The 22887-nt window shown below is 42.3% G+C and overlaps 1 protein-coding gene across 3 annotated transcripts in view; it reads right to left on the reverse strand.

The window, feature by feature from the left end:
- Nucleotides 1-6316: 6316 nt before the first annotated feature.
- TMEM273 (transmembrane protein 273) overlaps nt 6317-22887 on the reverse strand; it is a 33406-nt gene continuing 16835 nt past the window's right edge. For all 3 annotated transcript variants that reach the window (XM_030204857.1, XM_030204858.1, XM_030204856.1), the window contains 2 exons: nt 17642-17672; nt 6317-6676 (listed from right to left, as the gene is read on the reverse strand). In XM_030204857.1, coding sequence (XP_030060717.1) covers nt 6604-6676; nt 17642-17672 — 104 coding nt within the window. In that variant the 3' untranslated portion in view covers nt 6317-6603. The remainder of the gene's footprint in view (nt 6677-17641; nt 17673-22887) is intronic.

Raw genomic sequence — 22887 nt, forward strand, 5'->3', positions numbered from 1 at the left:
CTCAAATTAAGTATCAGTTCTTAATCCTCTTTCATCTGGGTTTTCAGGCTGGCCTGCTGAAGGAAGTGGCTGGTCTTGAGATGGTCTTTCACATGGAGCCAAAACTTGTGATCCAGAAGTTTGCAAGGTGTAAAGATTATTGCCACAACCTTGGGGGATCTAACATCATTTGGGCCTAGATAGATCTTGAAGACGTACTTGTGGTGTACACACTTGGATCTTTCCATGTCTTTATTCTAGGCATGCCCCATCATACTCAGTCCATCAAGAGTCAGAGGCTGGCAAAGGAATAAGCAAAATAACTGTATGCCTGAATGATACATTGCTATATCTTGGTGGGCATACTCAGCGTGAACTGAATAAGCAAAAATAATATATAGATGTCAAGAATATAAACATGGAGAAAACAGTGCTAATTAAGTGCAAAAGCAAAAGCGAAACCATAAGGGTTCAATAATGAAAAGCCAATTTACATAAATAGCAACAGTATATATGAATTTATATCTCCTGATTGGTAGGGATCAGAGCTTCAACTGCAACCCTCTTAATACTAGGAATTGGGATTTGCAAAGCTGCAATAAACACTAGTGCATACTTAAAGCAGCTTAAAAGGGCTTACCACAGGATGTAACATAATAAATGACGGCAGATATGGACCTAAATGGTCCCTCCAGTCTGCCCAACAGTCATATTCATTTTCAATTCTAGATTAAATCAACAATGAACGTAATATTATATACTTGATCATGGTCTTTCTTTGTTGTTTCTGGGATATATAACAACAAACAGAAAAGCAGAAAGGGTCAAAATATTTATTGGAACAATACCCGACATGGCCACATTTCGCCCTCAGGCTGCGTCAGGGGTAAAACTAGTTGGAGTGATTATAAAAAATACTTTCACTCCTCAGTTGTTCCTAAAAATATTTTGACCCTTTCTGCTTTTCTGTTTGTTGTTATTATTCAGTAAGCAGTTTTGTGCCTTTCTTGTTTTTTGCTTGTTTCTGGGATATAGACTGTAGACGTTTACCTGGCTCTGTCCTTATGTTCAAACTGCTGGAGTTGCCGTCAAATCCTAACTGAATCTGTCTTGTCATTTGCAGGACACAGACCGTAAAAGTCTGCCCAGCACTGTCCTCATGTTCCAAGTTACTGGAGTTTCTATCAGCACTCTCTCCAGCCCATCCTAAACCGGATTGCTATATGCGGGACTCAGACTGTACAAGCCAGCACAGCTCCTGTCTTAGTTGATGCAGCTAGAGTTGCCATCTAAGCACCACTTGATATGCAAACACATATGCAATCCTTCAAGTTTTTTTTTTTTTATATATACCATTCATTTTCTAATTAGAGTTCATCTTTGGTCATCTGATGCCATTTTGAATTCCGCCACAGTTTATTTCTTCACTATCTCCCTCGTGAGGGCATTCCAGGCATCAATCACCCTCTCCATGAAAAATAAATTTTCTGACATTACTCCTAAGTCTACCACCCCACAACCTCAATTCATGTCCTCTAGTTTTACCATTTTCCCTTCTCTGGAAAATATCTGTTTCTATATTAATATCTTTCAAATGGCCTTGGCACAGAGGAAGAACCCATGTAAGAGTACGCTCAGGCCACTACCTATTGCAACTTTCTAAAAGGACCCCTTATTCACAGTTAAATGGATGAAGGCACAGGAAATGATTTCCCTTAGAAAAATCAGAGAACTGAACTAAAATTGCCTATAATTTTTTTTTAAACTCTTTATGTATAAATTCAAGCAATAATGAAAAACAAGATAACATTTGTAAACAGAGACATGATTATGAAATTTAAAAAAAAACAGGAAATCACATAATAAAGTAAAATATGCATAATCCTTCTTAGACCACAATTAAGAGAGAGTAAGGGCAGACAAGACAAGGTGATCCAATATAAAGAAACTGTTAAATCAATAAGCTCCTAACATGATTAACTCTCCACTTATATTCCAAATAAATACAACTACTAAGAAGTTAGACTCTACCGATCACAATTTTCTTTATTAAAGGAAGGCTCTCAACTGTTCCAGTGAAAAAAAAATACATACTTTTATTCCCAGATATTTTACTATACATTTGCAAGGATAAGCTAATAGAAAAGTTCCCCCCAATGCTAAAGTATCTTTCCACATAGCCAAGAACAACTTTCTTCTCTCTTGAGTTTGTTTAGTAACATCAGGATAAATCTCCTTTTTCTATAGAAAAGAGTTTTAGAATTACGGATAAAGAGTCTCAATACTGCATTCGTATCTTGTTCAAAAACAAATGAAATCACATTCAGAATCTGCTGCAAGGAAGTCTCGAATATATCTGAAATGTTCATCACTTCACTTTTTGGCTCATGAGTTTCAACTCTAGTGTCTAAATTCTCTTCAGAAGATGTCTTCATAGGAATATAGAAGATATGATTTAATGGAGGTATAGCTTCAGGAAATAATTTCAACACCTCTATAAGGTATTTACTAAAGGCATTCATGGGAAGAATGTCCAGAGACTTAAGAAAATTCAGGAGATGAATATTCAATCTATGACTATAATACTCTGCTCAATTCTTCACTACTACTACTACTACTACTACTACTACTAATCATTTCTATAGCGCTACTAGATATATGCAACACTATACACTAAACACGTACTAGACAGTCCCTGCTCGACAGAGCTTACAATCTAATCAAAACAAGCAGGTCAAATAAGGGATTAGAGAATGACTTATGATGGGAACGATCAAAACAGACATGGGTACTTTACAAGTGACTAGGGTTAGGAGTTAAAGCAGCCTCAAAAAGGGCGTTCAATGTCTTAACCTCTTCCTTGATAGTTTTCCCTTCAGAAGCAAATTCCACCCTAGCGCCCTCCACATTTTTGGATAAAAGTATTGACAGTACTCACTAGCATCCTAATCTATTAAGCTGACCTGCAAACAGCAGAATCAAGCTTCTGGAGAGCAATCCAGATTCTCTCAAGGACCACTGCCATAGGTCTCCACTCATGTGCTGAATACTTAACTGGGAGTCCAATGATGTCACTTCCTCCGTCTGGCTCAGCAACCTCTTCCCCTTGATACAGGGCTTCCAAGCTGGCTTCTAATGTGCTAGGGAGTCCCTGCAATCTTGCCAATTCAGATGAATAAGGTGGCGGGTTGCAGACCAGGGGGAGCGTGGAATTCTTATAGATAGACATTCCATGTGTGAAGGGAAGGAGTATACTGGTAGGGCTGTACTACCATCCTCCAGGAAAGAACAAACAAACAAACAAACAAACAAACAGATGAAGACATATTTACATAAATTAGGAAAGCAGACAAATTCAGAACAGGATAAAAATGGGTGATTTCAATTACCCCAATATTGACTGGATAAATGTTACATTATGGAGCACTAGGGAAGTAAAATTCCAAGATGCATTAAATGACTGTTTCTTGGAGCAACTGGTCCAAGAACCAACAAGAGGGGGAACTATTTTAGATCTAGTCCTTAGTAGAATGCAGGGCATAGTATGAGAGGTAATGGTGTTGGGTCCACTGGGAAACAGTGATTATAGCATGATCAATTTTTGAGCTGATGTCTGGATTGAAGTCACTAAGGGGCCATTTTACTAAGCCACGGCAAAAAGTGGTCTGTAGCAGTGTGAGCATGTATTTTGGGTGTGCACTGGGTCAGTTTTTACCATGTCCTGGAAAAAGGACCTTCAAGCGGCAAAATAAAAACCAGCGTGCATCTATTTTTGACCTGAGACCTTACTGCCACCCATTGACTTAGTGGTAAGGTCTCACACACTGCCTGGGTGGTAGGCATGCAGTGCACGCCCACTGCCATTTAACACCGGGTAAGCACCACGCAATAGAAAATAGAAAATAGTTTCTACCTTGTGTTTTCAGCATACACCTAATTCAGAATTAGTGCCTGGGGCATGAGGTAGCCGGGTGGTAATGCTGATTTGGTGCATACTGGATGTGCATAGGCCCTTATGCACCTTTGTAAAATGGCCCCTAAGGAAATCTACTGTAGCAGAATTTAATTTTCTAAAAGGCAACTATGATAAAATGAGGAAAATGGTTAAAAAGAAACTAAAAGGATCAGCCACATAGGTTAGGAGTTTAAATCAGGCATGGTCATGGTTTAAAAAAAAACATCTTGGAAGCCCAGACCAGATGTATTCCACATATTAACAAATGGGAAAGAAGAGCAAATGACAGCCAGAATGGTTAAAGGTGAAGTTAAAGAGGCTATTAGAGTCAAAAGAACATCCTTCAAAGAATGGAAAAAGGGTCTGAATGAAGAAAATAAGAAGCAACATAAGCACTGGCAAGCTAGATGCAAAGCATTGATAAGGAAGCCTAAAAGATAATATGAAGAAAAATCTGCCACAGAGACAAAAACTCATAACAACAACTTTTTTCAGGTACATCAGAAGCAGAAAGCCTGTGAGGGAATCTGTGGGACCATTAGATCATGAAGGACCAAAAGGTGCACTCAGGGAGGACAAGGCCATAGCAGAGAGATTGAATAAAATCTTTGCTTCGGTCTTTACGGAAGAAGATGTAAGAGATCAACCTTTCCAGAAATGGTTTCCAAGGGCAATGATGCAGGGAACTGTAAGAAATCTTGGTGAACCTGGAAGACGTACTGAGCCAAATCGACAAGTTAAAGAGTAATAAATCACTTGGATCAGATCCACCCCACGGTACTGGCCATTTTTCTCAATGTGGAGGGTGACTAGTGAAGTTCCGCATGGATCTGTATTGGGACTGGTGTTATTTAACATATTTATAAATGATCTGGAAATCGGAACAAAAAATGAGGTGATTAAATTTGCAGATGACACAAATTTATTCAAAGTTGTCAAAACACATGTGGCCTGTGAAAAATTGCAGGAGACATTAGGAAACTGAAAATCTTGGCATTCAAATGGCAAATGAAATTTAATGTGGTCAAAGCAAAGTGATGCACATTGGGAAGAATAATCCAAATCATAGTTGCCTGATGCTAGGGTCCACCTTAGGAGCAGCACCACATAAAAAGATCTAGGTGTCATTGTAGACAATACACTGAAATCTTCTGCCCAGTGTGCGGTAGTGGCCAAAAAAGCAAACAGAATGATAAGAATTATTAGAAAAGGGATGGTAAATAAGACCGAGATTATTATAATGCCTCTGTATCACTCCATGGTGTGACCTCATCTTGAGTATTGCGTTCAATTCTGGTTGCCATATCTCAAAAAAGATATAGTAGAATTAGAAAAGGTTCAAAGAACATCGAGCAAAATGATAAAATGATAAAATATGATGGAATTCCTCTCATATGAGGAAAGGCTAAAGAGGTTAGGGCTCTTCATCTTGGAAAAGAGGTCTACAAAATCCTCAGTGATGTAGAATGGGTAAAAGTTAATAGATTTTTCACTCTTTCAAAAAATACAAAGACTAGGAGACAACGAAATTACATGGAAATATTTTAAAACAAATAGGAGGAATTTTTTTTTTCCGCAAAGAATAATTAAGCTCTGGAACTCACTGCCGGATGGATGATGTGGTAACAGTGGTTAGCTTATCTGGGTTTAACAAAGGTTTGGACAAGTTCCTGGAGGAAAAGTCCACATTCTGCTATTGAGATTGATATGGGGGAAGCCACTGCTTGCCCTAGGATTGGTAGCATGAAATACTGTTACTATTTGGATTTCTGCCAAGTACTTGTGACTTGAATTGGTCACTGTTGGAAGCAGGATACTGGGTTAGATGGATCCATTGGTGTGACCCAGTATGCCTATTCTTATGTTCTTATGTAAGTCCCAGAACTCTAGGCTCTCCTCCTTTCAAAGTTTCAGCAGGAGCTTCCCAGTTACTTGTACGTAGGTTCTAGTGGTGAGTCTTGCAAATGACTGTTGAAGGGGAGGCGAGGTCTTGACTATTGAGGGAACGGTTTTGACCACCACTTTACACTTTGTATGAGGCATATTACTACAAGGAAACAAGACATTTTCAGCAGGTAAAACACTCTGACCCTGCCACAAGCTCATGTTGCCATCTTGCCCCCTCCAGGATCACTAGTAGCCTATATTTTTTAATTGTCATTTGCTCTATATTCACTAGATGATGATTTCAAGAACATTCTTGTAAAATTAGAAAATTATGTGGTAATAATGTTGTTTCAATGTGTAAGATATTTTTATTCTACATTTTTATGTATTATTTCTGATGAGTGAAGAGTGATAAAAAAATGAATATAATCTACTCAGAACATACATTATATAGTACTGGAAACTCACTATTTGCATGGCCCATTACAGTTGATCCTCTGTCAGCATTTTATTATATAGATTAGTCATCGATGTCTAAAATATCTTCTCATGAAAAGGTAAAATAACTTTTAGGAACATACATATACAAATAATTTTCTAGGACATGTACATAATTTCCACTGAACTACATGCAGTCTGTTCAGTTTGCTTAATTGTATTAAATATCACTACCATATGAACACAGGCATAGTAAAAACAAAAAAAATCTCCATGAACTTCCTTTTGTCCATACTGTGAACAGAACCAAAATTTCTCTGAGTGCAGATGTCATCCTGGTACTGCTATACACCCACTTCAGTCTGCTCTTCATCCTCGTTATGCCTTAAACATTTTTCTCTGTTTCTAATGGTCTCCCTGAAATGAAGGAAGAAATATGAATCAGCATATAATAAGCTATTTCATCCAGTTCCTGTGTTTAAAATCGGGCTGTTGTTATGGTATCAATGAAACTTGGCAACCTAGGCAATGAAAGTTAAGTTGCCTGGAAAAGGCATTTAGCATGTTCTAAGGTGTACAATATATTGAGGAGGCAATTTTCGAAAATTTCAGCACAGTTGCATATTACTTGGGTGCTTTAACATGGGTACTCTGAGCACATTTCTCAAGATAAACTATTCATGTTGTTCTCTCAAAATTGACCAGTAGATGCACTTGCACCTGCTATTTTTACAGGTAGCAGAATTGGGTGCAAAACAGCACAGGTACATCTAAAAATCAAATCTGTGCACATTGTTTTCCTATCCCAAACTAAACACACCCACAGAACTTCCTCTTCTTAAGGTGCATAAAAGTGTGCATTCTCTGTAACCCGGGCAAATTGTTTGCTGCAGATGAGGAGAGCTCTCCTGGCTTCTAATTCCATATTGCCCTAATAGAACACTTAGATCTGTACAACAGAATCAACCTGTCATTCCGAGCCATCATGTTCTCTTTCATGAACACACTAGAGACTGTATTTTCTCAGTGCAAGGCCCTTCTCTTTAGAATACTCTCCCAAGTTTCTTTATTATTTACTAGCCCGCCCTATGGAGGCCATCAGGGCGGTTAACAAACTAAAGAAAGAAGAGATAGAGAGAAAGGGAAGACAAAAATTCAAGCAAATGTGATAGTATGGGTTGTAACCGTAAAGATCATTATGGTTACAACCAGTGGCGTAGCAAGGGGGGCGGGAGGGGCGGTCCGCACCGGGTGTCAGCTCGGGGGGGGGGGGGGGTGGTGCTCCCTGCTAGCTCCCCCCCTCGGCGCATCGACACCTCCCCCAGTGCCCACCCTCCTCCGTCCAACCAGCTCCCCCTACCTTTAAAAAAATATCGAAATCCAAAGCGAGGTGCAGCGCCTCGCGCCTGCATGTAAAAGAAATGTGCAGTGTCTCATCGGGCCTTCTCTTGCTCTGTCTGTCCCGCCCTTGCGGAAATAGGAAGTTGCGTCAGCGGAGGGCGGGACAGACAGAGCGAGGGAAGGCCCGATGAGACAGTGCACATTTCTTTTATGTGCAGGCGCAAGGCGCTGCGCCGCGCCTCGCTTCGGATTCCGATATTTTTTTTTAAATGTACGGAGCTGGTTGGACGGAAGAGGGTGGGCACTGGGTCGGGTTGGGGGGGGGTGTCGATGTGCTGAGGGAGGGGTATGTCATCGTGCTGCACCCGGGGGGGGTGCAACGGCGAACCGCCCTGCCCCGGGTGGCAACCCCCCTCGCTACGCCACTGGTTACAACCCATACTATCACATTTTAAAGCGGAACTTAAAACCCATCTCTCTGGAGAAGCTTTTCATTGACTCAGAATGCCCCGTCCGGGCAGTCCGTTAACACAGCACACTCCTTCTGTTTTACACCTTCCTCTTTACTATCAGCATTGTAGTTCTCCCCTCCCTTTCCTTTTTATGCCATGTCATCATCCATGAATTTTTGTCTTCTCTTTCTCTCTATCTCTTCTTTCTTTAGTTTGTTAACTGCCCTGATAGCCTTCATAGGGCGGGCTAGTAAATAATAAAGAAACTTGGACCTCATTGAAAATTGACCTCTAAAAACCTATCATGCATACTAAATCAGGATCAAAATTTATTAACATAAACATGCTAAAATTAAAGTAAATGCACATGTAAATAAAGATGTAATATGTAAATAAGGCTTTAGTGTGTGTATAGGAAACAACGTGGGTATGACCAAGCATGTCGTTGCTAATGTAAAAAATGTAATACATTTATTTTATTTTTATTTATGCATTCTTGTATCCCACTGTTATCCAAAAATAAGTTTCAGTTCAAAGTGGCTTACAATTTACATTTTAGTTAAGAGTTAAATTAGTAAAAGCTACATTTCTATTTAATCAGCATAATAGGGAGAGGACATCGATAATCTATAGAATATTTTGAGATGCAGTTTTGAAGGAGGTAGGATGCTAATTTAGGTAGTTATCTGAAGGGTTTTGATGAGGTATGTTTGTAGAGGTGGGACGTTAATAGCTTATGTAGTTAGCTATAGAATGTTTTTGAAAATATAGGTTTTCATTTTGTTCCTGAATTGAAGGTAGTTTGTGATGCTTCTTGTGGTTTTTGGTATTGAGTTCCACCATTTGGAACCCAGGTAGCTAAATCCTACTGTGTAGATGGTTTTATAGGTTATATTTCTGCAGTTGTGTAGTTGAAGAAGTAGGTAGCCTCTGCTTTCTGGACTTGCATTCTCAGTGATAGCTCAATCATGTCTAACCTGTATTCAGGTGCCATTTCAAATAGTAGTTTGAAAATGAGGGTACTCATTTTGAAGAGTAGTCTTTCCTTTATTGGCAGCCAGTGCAGTGTTTTGAGTAGTGGAGTTACTCTTTCATATTTCGACATCTTGAAAATCAATCTTGCTGCAGTGTTCTGTACGGTTTGCAATGATTTTAGTGTGGTTACCTTGCACCCTACGTATGCTGCGTTGCAGTAGTCTAGTTGTGATAGTACTGTTGATTGTATCATTAACCGAAAGGATTGTCTGGGAAAGTAGTGTCTTATCCTCAGTTTCCATAATGTATTGAAGCATTTTGATGTTTCTGCTGATATTTGACTATCCAGTGATAGATATTTATCGAGAATAATTCCTAATACTTTTAGTTGTGTTTTGATTTGGTATGTTTGGTGATTGACTATGAAGTTTTGGTAAGATGTGAGGTTGTGTGGGCTGGATAGAACCAGGAATTTGGTTTTGTCTTTCTTTAGTTTGAGTTTGAAAGTTGTTGCCCAGTTTTCAATGAGGTACAGGCCTTTTTAAAATTTTCTCCATTATTTCTGTGATACTGTTGTGAAAAGGTATGTAGATAGTGACATCGTCTGCATATATGAATGGGTGAAAGCCCATTGATTCCAGTTTTTTCCGAGTGGCACCATCATTACATTGAACAGTATTGGTGAAATAGAAGATCCCTGTGGTACCTCACACTCAGAGATCCATGAGGTTATATCTGGTTAGATATTTTTACTATGTGGGATCTTCTACTGCTCCACTGATTCCCAAGATGTCAAGCAGGGTCATTAATATTGTGTGGTCTACTAGGTCTAATGCACTTAACATGTTGAATTCTAATAGTAATATGTTTTTTCCTTGGCATATTAAGCATCTGAACTTCATTATCATGGTGGTTACGACTGTCTCAGTGCTGTGTTGTGGTCTGAAGCCTGATTGGGAGTTGTGAAGGATTGAAAATTGTGTCAGGTATTCCATTAGTTGTGCTACAAGGCCCTCTGTTATTTTGGTCATTAGTGGTATTGAGGCCATTGGTCTATAGTTTATGATGTCTCTGATTTTGCTTTTTGTGTTTTTGGGGATTGGTGTTAGTACTATGTCGCCTTTGTCTGTTGGGAATTGTCCTTTTGCAAACATGAATGTGATGTATTTGGTGAAGTGCTTGATTAACCAGTCCAATGGATCTTTCATCATGTAGTTGGGGCAGTTGTCTAGCATGCAGTATGCATGTGCTTATTTTGTCAATAGTTTCTTTACTGCATTTAGTTCAGGTGATTTAAATGTGGATCAGAATCTGTCTGCCATGGTATGGATGTCGTTTGTTTTGCAGTCTCGTAGGAAGTCAGTGATAGATGTTTGCGATTTTGCTAGGTTTGATCTTGTGTTTGCTATTTTGTTTTTGAAGTATTGTGCAAGCTTATCTGCAGCTGGTGGTCTTTCAGTTGATGCCAATATGTCTTGGGTTTTCAGTAGTTTGTTCATGAGTTCAAATAATTTTTTTTTGTATTGGTCTGTTCAAGGTTTGCATATATGCTGTAGTGTTTTTCTTTAGCTTTTTTAATGTTGTTTGTAAATTTTCTTATTGCTTTTCTCCATATGGTTTTGTCTATGTCTGTTTTGTTGTTGGCCCATGTTCTTTCAAGTTTTCTGCACAGTTTTTTAAATGTGTAGTAGCTCATCATTAAACCAGGGGTGTGGTTGTTTTTTTATTTCTTGTTTTTGTTTTGAGTGGTGCTATTTTTTATAGTGTTTTTTTTTGCTGGCTTCGTCCCAGTTTCTCATGAAGAGTTTTGTTGCTCTGTTCATTCATCGTTATTGTCCAGAAGGTGTGGATGTCCACTTTCCCTCTGGTTGTGAATGTGTGTGATGTTCTTGGTTTTCTTTTCTTTCCGTTTTCTTTCCATTGTAGTGTGAAAGTTAATTTGCTGTGGTCTGACCATATTACCTCTTCCCATTTGTGGTCTTCTAATATGTGATTGTTGTTTGCTGAGAATCTGTGAGCTAGTACCATGTTTCCCCGAAAATAAGACACTGTCTTATATTTATTTTTCCTCCCCAAAACGTGCTAGGTCTTATTTTTGGGGGGATGTCTTATTTTCTGGGAAACATCGGTCGCCCCCACCCCCCTACCGGGGGGGGGGGGTCGCCAGGCCCCCCCCCCCCCCCTCCGTCGCTCCCGGAACTAACCTGAAGCTCCTTTCACCTTCGCAAGTTTGGATTCGGATTCAAAGCAGCAGCGCAGCAGGGAAGACCTCTCCTTCCTTCCGTGTCCCGCCATCACCTGATGTAACGTAACGTCAGGCGAGGGCGGGACACGGAAGGAAGGAGAGGTCTGCCCTGCTGCGCTGCTGCTTCGAATCCGAACTTGCGAAGGTGAAAGGAGCTTCAGGTTAGTTCCAGGAGCGACAGAGGGGGGGCCCGGTGACCTCGGGTGGGGGGGGGGGCGACCTCGGGTGGCTCTCGGTGGCCCTGCTTAAAAAAAAAGTTTGGTAGGTCTTACTTTTGGGGGGATGTCTTATATTTTAAATTTGCAGGAAAACCCCAGTAGGTCTTATTTTCGGGGTAGGTCCTATTTTCGGGGAAACACGGTATATTGTCACGTCTGTTGCCGTGACCACCCTCAGACTTACCTTATTTCTGGGGTTCAGCTTCTAAGCTGGCTTCTGCCTATCCTTTCTGGAGTAGTTTTCCTTCTGTGTGCTGGCTGCTTCCAACATGGCTCTAATTACTCCACTCTACTGCACCTCGGGGTGCTGCCTGAGTTAGCTCTACTTCTGTCTCCAGCCTGGCTCTGTTTACTCCTCTGTGCTGCACCTAGGTATTCTAAGTCTCTCTATGTTCTGTGTGCGCTCTGCCTGCTTCTTGGTTTGTGCTCCTTTCACCCGCTGGTGGCCAGAGCCAGTGGCTGTCATAGTTCCTACCCGTTCCAGACTTTAGCCCAGTCCGGTTCTTCCAGGCTGCCGGACTTGTCTCTCTTGTTTGTGCCTGGACAGCCTCCGTAGTTGCTTACTGATGGCTGCAGTTGCTCCTCAGGTGTTGAAGGGCTTTATTAATCACTTAGAGACTTCAGCCTTTGCATCGTCTAAGGTCCCTGGTATGTTAGAGTGCTCTGTGCACTGCTACCTTGTCCAGTTCTGTGTGAGTTTCTAGCTTGTTACTAGTAGCTTGGGCATAGCTTTTCTTGTTAGCTTGTGTACAGCTTTACTAGTTTTCTTGTGTTTAGCTTTCTGGTTTTCCCCATGTGTATTTTCCTTTGCTTCTGGAGCTTCAGCCCTAGTCTTGTCTGCTGCCAGTATTCCTTGCTACTGGAGCTCCAGCCATAGTCTTGCTACTTGACCTGACCATTGCCTGAATCTGACTACTCTCTGCCTGTGGCCAGACCTGACTACTGCCGGAACCCGGACATTCCCTGCCTGACTGCCTTGCTTTCGCCTAGGTGCCTGGGGACACTTCTGTATCCAGATTCCTGTTGTTCCTGCTTGCTAGTTCCAGTTCCGGTTTTCCTGTAAGCCCTACTGGCTGCCCGAACCTGAAGGCTCAACCCTCGGGGAACAGTGGCTAAGCATAGGAGAAGCCTAGGTCCAGTGTGTTCCTGTCCAGCGGGTTCCGGTCCCGTGTGTTCCAGTCCAGTGGGCTCCACTCCAGTGTGTACCAGTCCAGTGGGTTCCAGTCCAGTGCGCACCCGTCCGGTGCATTCCAGTCCTGTGTATTCCAGTGCAGAACTCCAGTCTGGGGTTCCAGTCCAGCCTTGCCTCGTCTCTGCTTTGAAGGTGACCTTGCCTGCCACTGCCACTCCACGGTAGTGGTCCAAAGGCTCACAAACCCTGTGCTTCCAGGGAAGAAGCCTGACATATATATAATTGGTTCCTTTTGTGTGAGACAGGGTGCCTTGTATGCTTTTGAAGTTTCATTGGTTTATGAAATTCATTAGAGTTCTTGTGTTGGTGTCATTTTGTTTTTCTAGGTGCAGATTAATATCTCCTAGTAGTATGACATTTTGTTGATTGGTGCAGATGTTTGATATAAAGCCCATAAATGTGTTTTAAGCGATTGACCAACTTTCTGGGGGGCGGTAGAACAATATGATACATAGTTGGTCAGCTAGTGTTGTGTCTGTAAGTTTGCATGCCAAAATTTCAATTGCTGAGGTTGTGTGTTTAGCGACATGTTCTACTATGAAGGAGGAATTATATATTATTGCAATGCCTCTTCCCTTCTTTTTAGTTCTGTTGATGTGAATTGTTTTATATCCTGGTGGGCATAGGTCTATTAGTGCAGGGTCATCTTTGAGGCATAGCCATGTTTCAGTTATGAGCAGTAATCCAAGTTTTTCTGTTTCTATCCAATCTCTTAGTAATGCTGACTTATTAACTGCTGATCTCGCATTTATATATTCTATGGGTATCGATACATATGAAAGTTTGCGTGGATGTTGCTAAGTTTTACAGTTTGTAGTTGTCTGTGTGGTTCGTTCGTTTTGAGATTGTGGTTTTGTTGTTGTTTTTTCAGGTTTGGTTTTATGTTATTGGTTGTTGGTTTGGTCTCTGTTTTGTTGTAGGAGGTATGATGAGGCTCTTCCAATTGTTGGTATGGATGTCATCTTCCCGTGATGCGCACTGGAATGTTGTTCCATTCTTTAGATGTTGCTGCTGGAATTCCCATTTTCCCCAGTATCCATATCAATATTATGTAGTAGAGGACCCATGTCCTTAGGTAGGCCATTTTGTTTTGTTTTTTTTTAATGGTTTGGGAGAGAGACTTTCTGTTCTTGTTCTCCATCTTCAATGTCTCTTCCAGTTTGGTTGGATTCATCTGCTATGATTTTTTTTTCTGTGTGTTTGAGTTCTGGGTTGCTTACTTTTGTGTGTGTGTGTGTGTGTGTGTGTGGTGTTGGGTAGTCTTTATTTTGTACATGGGTTGCAGATTTTCATTTTCTCTGACTCTTCAGTTTCCCATGCTGGAGGAGTCTGAGTGTTGTGATTGAGTGTCGCTTTCAGTTTTACCTTGGAGTCTCGCCTGCCTGCAGCTGCATCCCAGCTGTGCTGGTCCTGTCATACCTACTCTACCAATGGAGCATTATGTTTTCTCGAGTTGAGGTCGTCACTTTCCTGCTGTTCTCCTGGTGGGAGCTGGTCACTCACCCATGACCCCTTATGTCCCTGGGAGTCATTTCCCATGCCTGTATCTTGCATCCAGTTTACAGTCCTCTTCATTGGCAGAAGGCCAGGAGGTGTACTGTGGCAACTTTCAGCCGTCACACTACCGGTGCTCGGTATGCCCTGTTACCCGGTGCTAGGTACGGTGTAGGAAACCCTTCTAGTGAGCCTGATTCTCCATTGGGGACCTGGCAAGGAGCGCTAAGCGCGTTTTGCCACATGGTGTTGGACCACAAGGGGAGTCTTCTTTAGGTCCTGCCCTTCAGTCCTGGATGTTCCAGCTGTCAGAGCTCGGTCCCTACGGTGGCTCTGGTCCTGGTCTTCAGCATCTCACAGGGAATGCCCAGAGTTGCCCAATCCCTGGGCTCTGGTGCACTCAAGGAGGCCCAAGGGCAGAGGCTGGTCATTCTGTACCGCTTTACTCAAGCGGGGCTTGCCCGGTTGGACCCAGCTCTAGATGGCCATCAGCTAGACTGTGTCTGTGTCCATACTCGGCCCTCGCCAACCCTCCATGACTGGAGTCAGACCAAGGACCACGGAGCTGGTTGCTCCCATGTCCTCCTAGTCGGTGGCCATCTTCAATCATGGCTTGGACAAGGTGTGGAATTTTTATCATGTAAACTAAGGCCTAAAACTACCTAGTCATTATGAAATCCCTTGTGCTAACAGCCCTAAATGAGAGAGATGGCTAGCATGGAGGATTTCCTCTTCCCATAGAGCACAAGCTGCCCTCCTCCTCTCCTCTTCCTTCTTGAAAGCAGCATCTGGTTTCCCCTGAGTAGCCATGAGACAACCCTATCTCATAGCCCCATCAGACCACTATCCCAAATCTCTAAGAAAGAGCTCCTTCTGATAATTTTACCCTGACATGAAGCCACTTAGATAGTTTCTCAATGTTGACGTACCCTCCTGTAAATATGTGGCATTTGGAAACCCTTTTACACTGTTGGGTGTTTCAGAGCAATAACTTCTAATGTAATTGAAAATGCATGTTCTTAAAAAGTCTACAGTAGGTTTTGACAGCTACCATAAATACTTCAGAGGGATCAAATAACAGTCAATTATAATTGCACCAGCTTTGACTTAAAACATTGTCCCTCAATGTTCTGTTTCCTGTTTACGCTAATCTATGAGTACTAAATTGGAACAGGAAACTGACATAGAAAGTTTCAAGTCAGTGCCAGCATAGCTGACTTCTGTAAAACATCACAGTTGTGCAAGCAAGCCTCATGAAAATAACCATCCTCATCTGATTTTAGAAGTAATCATTGTCATCCCTCTAGCAGCACAATCATGTACAAAATAGTTTCCAACTGAGAAATATTTAGAAATCATCATCAGGGAATGCCCCTTTTTAACGAATGTTGGGTAAGATAGTCAGAATTTGAGTGCTAATTATCTATTTATTTATTTAAACCATTTGCAACTCGCTCTATTTGAGGTGGCATACAAAATATGCTACAAAATTAAAGACTAAACACAGATCTATAATAACTTAAAACCCCTACTAAGCATATTTTAAGCCATTCTTTAAAATAATCACAAGTACCATTTACTGCACCATCTACAAGGCACGCTGAAACAAATATGCCTTTAATTTTGTATGAAACATCAAGATACAAGTAATTATCCTTAAATATGATGGTAAAGACTTTAAAAAATGTGGTCCTGTTACTGCAAATACAAGCCACATACAACAATAAGAATGGATGCTCAAGTCTGGATGTGCACAGTTTCTCTGGTATTTTACAAAAACCTCACTGCATTTGGAGCCTTTTGTAAACTACATATAAGAATTAGGGAAATATTATAGCTTGCAGAATATACTGCAGGAACAGTCATTTAACAAAAGGAACATGTTCAGAAAAAGAGCGGTATCAATGTGGGGTACTGTTAAGATGGGTTACTTTACTGTTAACCTGGTTTATTAGTAGCTACATCTCATTGCATAAAATGGGACCTATGTTGAAATAGTACGAGATAACATGGCTTATCGGTAGCACACATTGATAGCCTCCCCCACCTTAGGGTTTTAACGTGTAATTACAGGGCTGGTGTTAGACATTTATGGGCCCGGGACAGAAACTAGGGAGGAGACCCAAAAGCTGGCCTTCAAACTATGCCTCCTTTAGCGTGAGGCAGGTTTGTGGCCCCCCTATGGAAAGGGGGAACAGGGCGATTGCCCTGTTTGCCCCCCCCCCCCCTAACACCGGTCCTGTGCAAGTGCTACTACATGCATGTGAAAGCAGCAATTTTGCAAACTAGGCATACAAAAACCTTAATATGTATAAATGCTGGATTTTAATAAATAGGTTTTCTAAAGGATGCCAATTAAGGATTCAAGCTAGAAAACCACTTTTTTGGCCTTTAAGGTAACTTTAAACACCGGAGGAAAGTGCCATTGGCCCCTCAATCACTTCTGCAAACCCAAAGTCCACTTTAAATTTGCAGTAGTTAACACTTAGGGGTCATTTTTTTTCAAGTATTATCAGCAGTGAATGTACATCTAACCACAACCTTTTACAGTTTTGCAAATGGCTTCTTACTTACATGGCAAAATGATAGATTCTTCACATGCCAATGATGAATAAATGGTTTGGTTTGATTTAACCATTTAAAATATTTTAGAACACAAGAAAGAAAGCTGATAGAGTCTGAAGAGTATTGCAGGCTTTTAGACTCTAAAACATTGCCTATAATTAACTTAGGGGGTCTTTCTCTAAGGGGTCCGTTTACAAAGGCATGCTGAAAAATGGCTTGCGGTAGTGCCGATCCATTTTTTAGCGCGCCTGTAAAAAAGGCCTTTTTTGCTGAAAATAGATGTGCGGCAAAATCAAAATTGTTGTGCATCCATTCTGGGTCTGAGACCTTATTGCCAGCCACTGACCTAGTGGTAAAGAATCCAGGTGGTAATGACCTATGTGTGTCAAATGCCACTTGGCGCACATCCCTTCCGCGTGCCTGAAAATAAAAAATATTTATCGGACGTGCGCCAAAAATAAAATTACTGCAAGAGCCACACAATAGTTGGGCAGTAACTCCATTTTGGCACATTGGGTGTGCGTAGACATTTACGCAGCTTAGTAAAAGAGCCCCTAAATCTTAGCTTGAGTTATTTGCAGCAGGGCCCATTTTATTCCTATGGGCCTTGCTGCAGATAACTCGAGCTGAGCATTAGGAAAAGACCCCCTTACAGAACTGAAGTCTAAATTAGGAACATCCACAAGACAGATGATTAGTATTAGTATTTTTTGTTTTGTTATGAAAATTTGACAATTGAATACAGTAGGAAGCTAAACATAGTACTTCAGATTTTAGCGTGCATAGAAAAACCTCAGAAATCATATTGTTATAGAGATCTGTAATCTGTTCTAAAAGAAACCAGCACACAGAGATATTAAGCAGATCAACAGAGAAACTGCAAACATAAATGTGACTCACCTTAGTGAATTCATTTTGAAACTTTCCGAATCTAAACAAGGAAAAATATTGGGAGAAATAAAGTCATTTTCAACTATTTATCAATTTGTTCAAATGTTTCATTTTTTTTCATAAAACATTCTTTATTGATAACTCACATAATTAATGGGGTAAACTTAGGTTCTCCAATTTAGCCAGACATCGACCTGTCATAAGAAGCACCAATGCGATGCACCAGCGTAGCTATGTGGCAGTATTCTGTAAACTGGACCTAAATGCCATTATAGAATTGGTACTACAGTGGTGGAAATAAGTATTTGATCCCTTGCTGATTTTGTAAGTTTGCCCACTGACAAAGACATGAGCAGCCCATAATTGAAGGGTAGGTTATTGGTAACAGTGAGAGATAGCACATCACAAATTAAATCCGGAAAATCACATTGTGGAAAGTATATGAATTTATTTGCATTCTGCAGAGGGAAATAAGTATTTAATCCCTCTGGCAAACAAGACCTAATACTTGGTGGCAAAACCCTTGTTGGCAAGCACAGCGGTCAGACGTCTTCTGTAGTTGATGATGAGGTTTGCACACATGTCAGGAGGAATTTTGGTCCACTCCTCTTTGCAGATCATCTCTAAATCATTAAGAGTTCTGGGCTGTCGCTTGGCAACTCGCAGCTTCAGCTCCCTCCATAAGTTTTCAATGGGATTAAGGTCTGGTGACTGGCTAGGCCACTCCATGACCCTAATGTGCTTCTTCCTGAGCCACTCCTTTGTTGCCTTGGCTGTATGTTTTGGGTCATTGTCATGCTGGAAGACCCAGCCACGACCCATTTTTAAGGCCCTGGCGGAGGGAAGGAGGTTGTCACTCAGAATTGTACGGTACATGGCCCCATCCATTCTCCCATTGATGCGGTGAAGTAGTCCTGTGCCCTTAGCAGAGAAACACCCCCAAAACATAACATTTCCACCTCCATGCTTGACAGTGGGGACGGTATTCTTTGGGTCATAGGCAGCATTTCTCTTCCTCCAAACACGGCGAGTTGAGTTCATGCCAAAGAGCTCAATTTTTGTCTCATCTGACCACAGCACCTTCTCCCAATCACTCTCGGCATCATCCAGGTGTTCACTGGCAAACTTCAGACGGGCCGTCACATGTGCCTTCCGGAGCAGGGGGACCTTGCGGGCACTGCAGGATTGCAATCCGTTATGTCGTAATGTGTTACCAATGGTTTTCGTGGTGACAGTGGTCCCAGCTGCCTTGAGATCATTGACAAGTTCCCCCCTTGTAGTTGTAGGCTGATTTCTAACCTTCCTCATGATCAAGGATACCCCACGAGGTGAGATTTTGCGTGGAGCCCCAGATCTTTGTCAATTGACAGTCATTTTGTACTTCTTCCATTTTCTTACTATGGCACCAACAGTTGTCTCCTTCTCGCCCAGCGTCTTACTGATGGTTTTGTAGCCCATTCCAGCCTTGTGCAGGTGTATGATCTTGTCCCTGACATCCTTAGACAGCTCCTTGCTCTTGGCCATTTTGTAGAGGTTAGAGTCTGACTGATTCACTGAGTCTGTGGACAGGTGTCTTTCATACAGGTGACCATTGCCGACAGCTGTCTGTCATGCAGGTAACGAGTTGATTTGGAGCATCTACCTGGTCTGTAGGGGCCAGATCTCTTACTGGTTGGTGGGGGATCAAATACTTATTTCCCTCTGCAGAATGCAAATAAATTCATATACTTTCCACAATGTGATTTTCTGGATTTAATTTGTGATGTGCTATCTCTCACTGTTACCAATAACCTACCCTTCAATTATGGGCTGCTCATGTCTTTGTCAGTGGGCAAACTTACAAAATCAGCAAGGGATCAAATACTTATTTCCACCACTGTATGTACGCCCCATTCTGGAGCCTACATTTTCTCACTAAGGGGGTCTTTTATTCAGACGCGGTAGCTCTTTCAGCTCGCAGTAGAAATCAGCTGGCGGCAAATGCCAAAACACATTTTCTGCCAGCTGATTTCTACCACGAGCTAAAAACACTACCGCGGCTTAGCAAAATACCCCCTTATAAAATTGCTTCCTTTGTGTTTATGGGGAAAGTACTTCATACATCTCACACTTGAAGGCATATTTTAGATAGAACGTAGCAGGGGCGTAGCCAGACTTCAGTGGGAGGGGGGTCCAGAGCCCGAGGTGAGGGGGCACATTTTAGCCCCCCCCCCCGGTGCCGCCAACCCCCCCCCCAACATTGCCGACACCCCCCCCCCCCCGCCACCACCAACTTTGCCCCCCCCCCCACCGATGACCCTCTCGACCCCCCTCCCGCCGCCAACCCGCCGTCGCCTACATTTGCTGGCAGGGGACCCCAACCCCCGCCAGCCGAGGTCCTCTTCTTCTCGCAAAAACTTCCTTCTGTTTCTGACGTCCTGCACAGAAGGAAGCATTTTGCGAGAAGAAGAGGACCTCAGCTGGCGGGGGTTGGGGTCCCCTGCCAGCAAAGGCAGGCGACGGTGGGTTGGTGGTGGGAGGGGGGGTCAAGAAGGTCATCAGCAGGGGGCTCCAGGGCCAAATCCATGGGGGGCCAGGCCCCCCTGGCCCCATGTAGCTACGCCACTGGAACGTAGAGATATGAATTGAAATATCACAGTAAAGATGTGCAAAGTTCCGGTAGTTTAGAAAAAGATCTGCTGACTTGGAGACTTTTTAAAAATAGCTGCAGGAATGCACGTATATGTAGTGACAAATGCAGTGAGAGCATCTAATTTACAATTATAAAAAAATCAGTGGAGGAAACTTGGAGGGGCATAATTGAACGAATACGTCTATCTCCATGGGCGTTTATCTCCGAGAACGGGTCCGTGAAGGGGCGGACCGAACTGTATTTTAGAAAAAAATAGACGTCCATGTTTTATTCGACAATTTGTGAGCTGGGCGTTTTTGTTTTTCAGTGATAATGGAAAATGAAAGCGCCCAGCTCAAAAACGAATAAATCCAAGGCATTTGTTCGTGGGAGGGGCCAGATTTGTAGTGCACTGGTCCCCCTCACATGCCAGGACACCAACCGGGCACCCTAGGGGGCACTTTTACAAAAACAAAAAAAAAGGTAAAAGAGCTCCCAGGTGCATAGCACCCTTCCCTTGTGTGTTGAGCCCCCCAAATCCCCCTCAAAACCCACTGCCCACAAGTCTACACCATTATTATAGCCCTAAGGGGTGAAGGGGGGCACCTACATGTGGGTACAGTGGGTTTGGGGGGGTTGGACGACTAAGCATTAAGCAGCACAATTGTAACAGGTAGGGGGGGATGGGCCTGGGTCCACCTGCCTGAAGTCCACTGCACCCCCTAACAACTGCTCCAGGGACCTGCATACTGCTGCCAGGGAGGTGGGTATGACATTTGAGGGTGAAAATAAAAAGTTGTGAAACATCATTTTTTTGTGGTGGGAGGGGGTTAGTGACCACTGGGGGAATCAGGGGAGGTCATCCCCGATTCCTTTCGGTGGTCATCTGGTCATTTAGGGCACTTTTTGGGGCCTTATTTGTGAAAAAACAGGGTCCAGGAAAAGTGTCCTAAATTCTAGCTAAAAATGCATACTTTTTTTCCATTATCGGTGAAATGCGCCCATCTCTGTTCGGCCGATAACCACGCCCCAGTTCCGCCTTCGCCACACCTCTGACACGCCCCCATCAATTTTGTCCGCATCCGCGACGGAGTGCAGTTGAAAACGTCCAAAATCGGCTTTCGATTATACCGATTTATTCGCTTTGGGGAGATAAACGTCTATCTCCCGATTTGGGTCGCAATATAGGCGTTTTTCTCTTTCGATTATAAGCTGGTTGGTAACTTATACATGGACGTGCCAATATGCTCATATGTGACTTAACATGTCACAACTTTCACGTGCAAGTGTTAGCATGTACAAATAATATATCAGCCATTCTACAAAACCTATGAATGCTGTTAAATGTATTTATTTACAGCATTTGTATCCAGTGGCGTAGCAAGAGGGGCATCAAATGAGCAGCTGCTCCCCCAAGCAGACTTCTGATGTCACCAGCGCCTATTTTTATGTGATCTGTCACATTTAAAACATGTGCCGGCGCCATCAGCAGTCCGCTTTCTGCTCCCCCCCCCCCCCCCCCCCCCCCCATGCCTTTAACCTGCCTATGCTTTTGTTTGTACCTCACATTATCCCAAACAAGTTCAGGTTCAATTAAATAGAGAGACCACAATTGGTTATATATTTTTAATTTGGAGAGGAAAATACAGAATAGGGGATTAAAGAGGATACTTCCCTTAATGCTTCCTGTAAAGGGCTGGCTGAATCAAGCACTTTTTTAGAACTTGTACTTGAGAAGGAGCAGCTATAAATCCAGATATCTGGAAAATAGTGTACACTCTTTAGGAAGAGTGCATCAAATAACACAGGGGCCCTTTTACTAAAGGGTTGCCATGTAGCAATCCCAAACTATCGCCAGCTCAACGTGGGCACCGGCGGTAGTTCCACCCACAGTGTGCAGTATTTCCAAAGTTAGCTGAAATATTGGAGAAATATTTCTGCGGGGCTTACTGCTGGGTTAGCATGGGAGTCCTTACTGCCACCTCAATAGGTGGCAGTAAGTGATCCCTCCGAAATGGCCATGTGGCAAGTGCAAACTTAACACACAGCCATTTCTTCTTTTTTGGCTTTTTACCCACTGATGTAAAAGGGGCCCTAGTGCACAGCAAAAACGGCCGCCGTCACTAACGCAAGGGATCCTTTTACCACAGCTTGGTGACAGGGTCCCATACTAATTTTCCTGTTCAAAACTTAGATCACAACTCATCAAATTTTTTAGCGTCAATATACCAGTGACTAGTTCTCTTTCGATGGTGGGGAAGGTGGTACAGGGAACAGAAGGATAGCATAATATCTTCAAGTTCTGTAAACACTGACAAGATGTGAACTGTTTAAAGTCAAGCTACATTATGCTGCTATCAAATGAGTGGGTTGAAGTAGGAATGACTATCTATAATTTACCAAAGGATCCAGAAAAAGTGTACATGGAAAAAACCCTCAAAAAAGCTGTACATTGCAAAAATACAACAGGAATTCTGTGCTAGATTTGCTAAGGAATGCTTCCATATTAGCGTTTGCTAAAACTGTTCATTGAAGATGTTTTTGTCTGATTTAACATCTAAATTTAAAATTTGTTCATTAACTCATAGTAACAAGAATCAATGGCAAAACTAAACCAAAACAGGTAAAGGGGGGTAGCCATAGT

This window comes from Microcaecilia unicolor, chromosome 5 (genome assembly GCF_901765095.1).
Source record: "Microcaecilia unicolor chromosome 5, aMicUni1.1, whole genome shotgun sequence".
NCBI classification, from domain to species: Eukaryota; Metazoa; Chordata; class Amphibia; order Gymnophiona; family Siphonopidae; genus Microcaecilia; species Microcaecilia unicolor.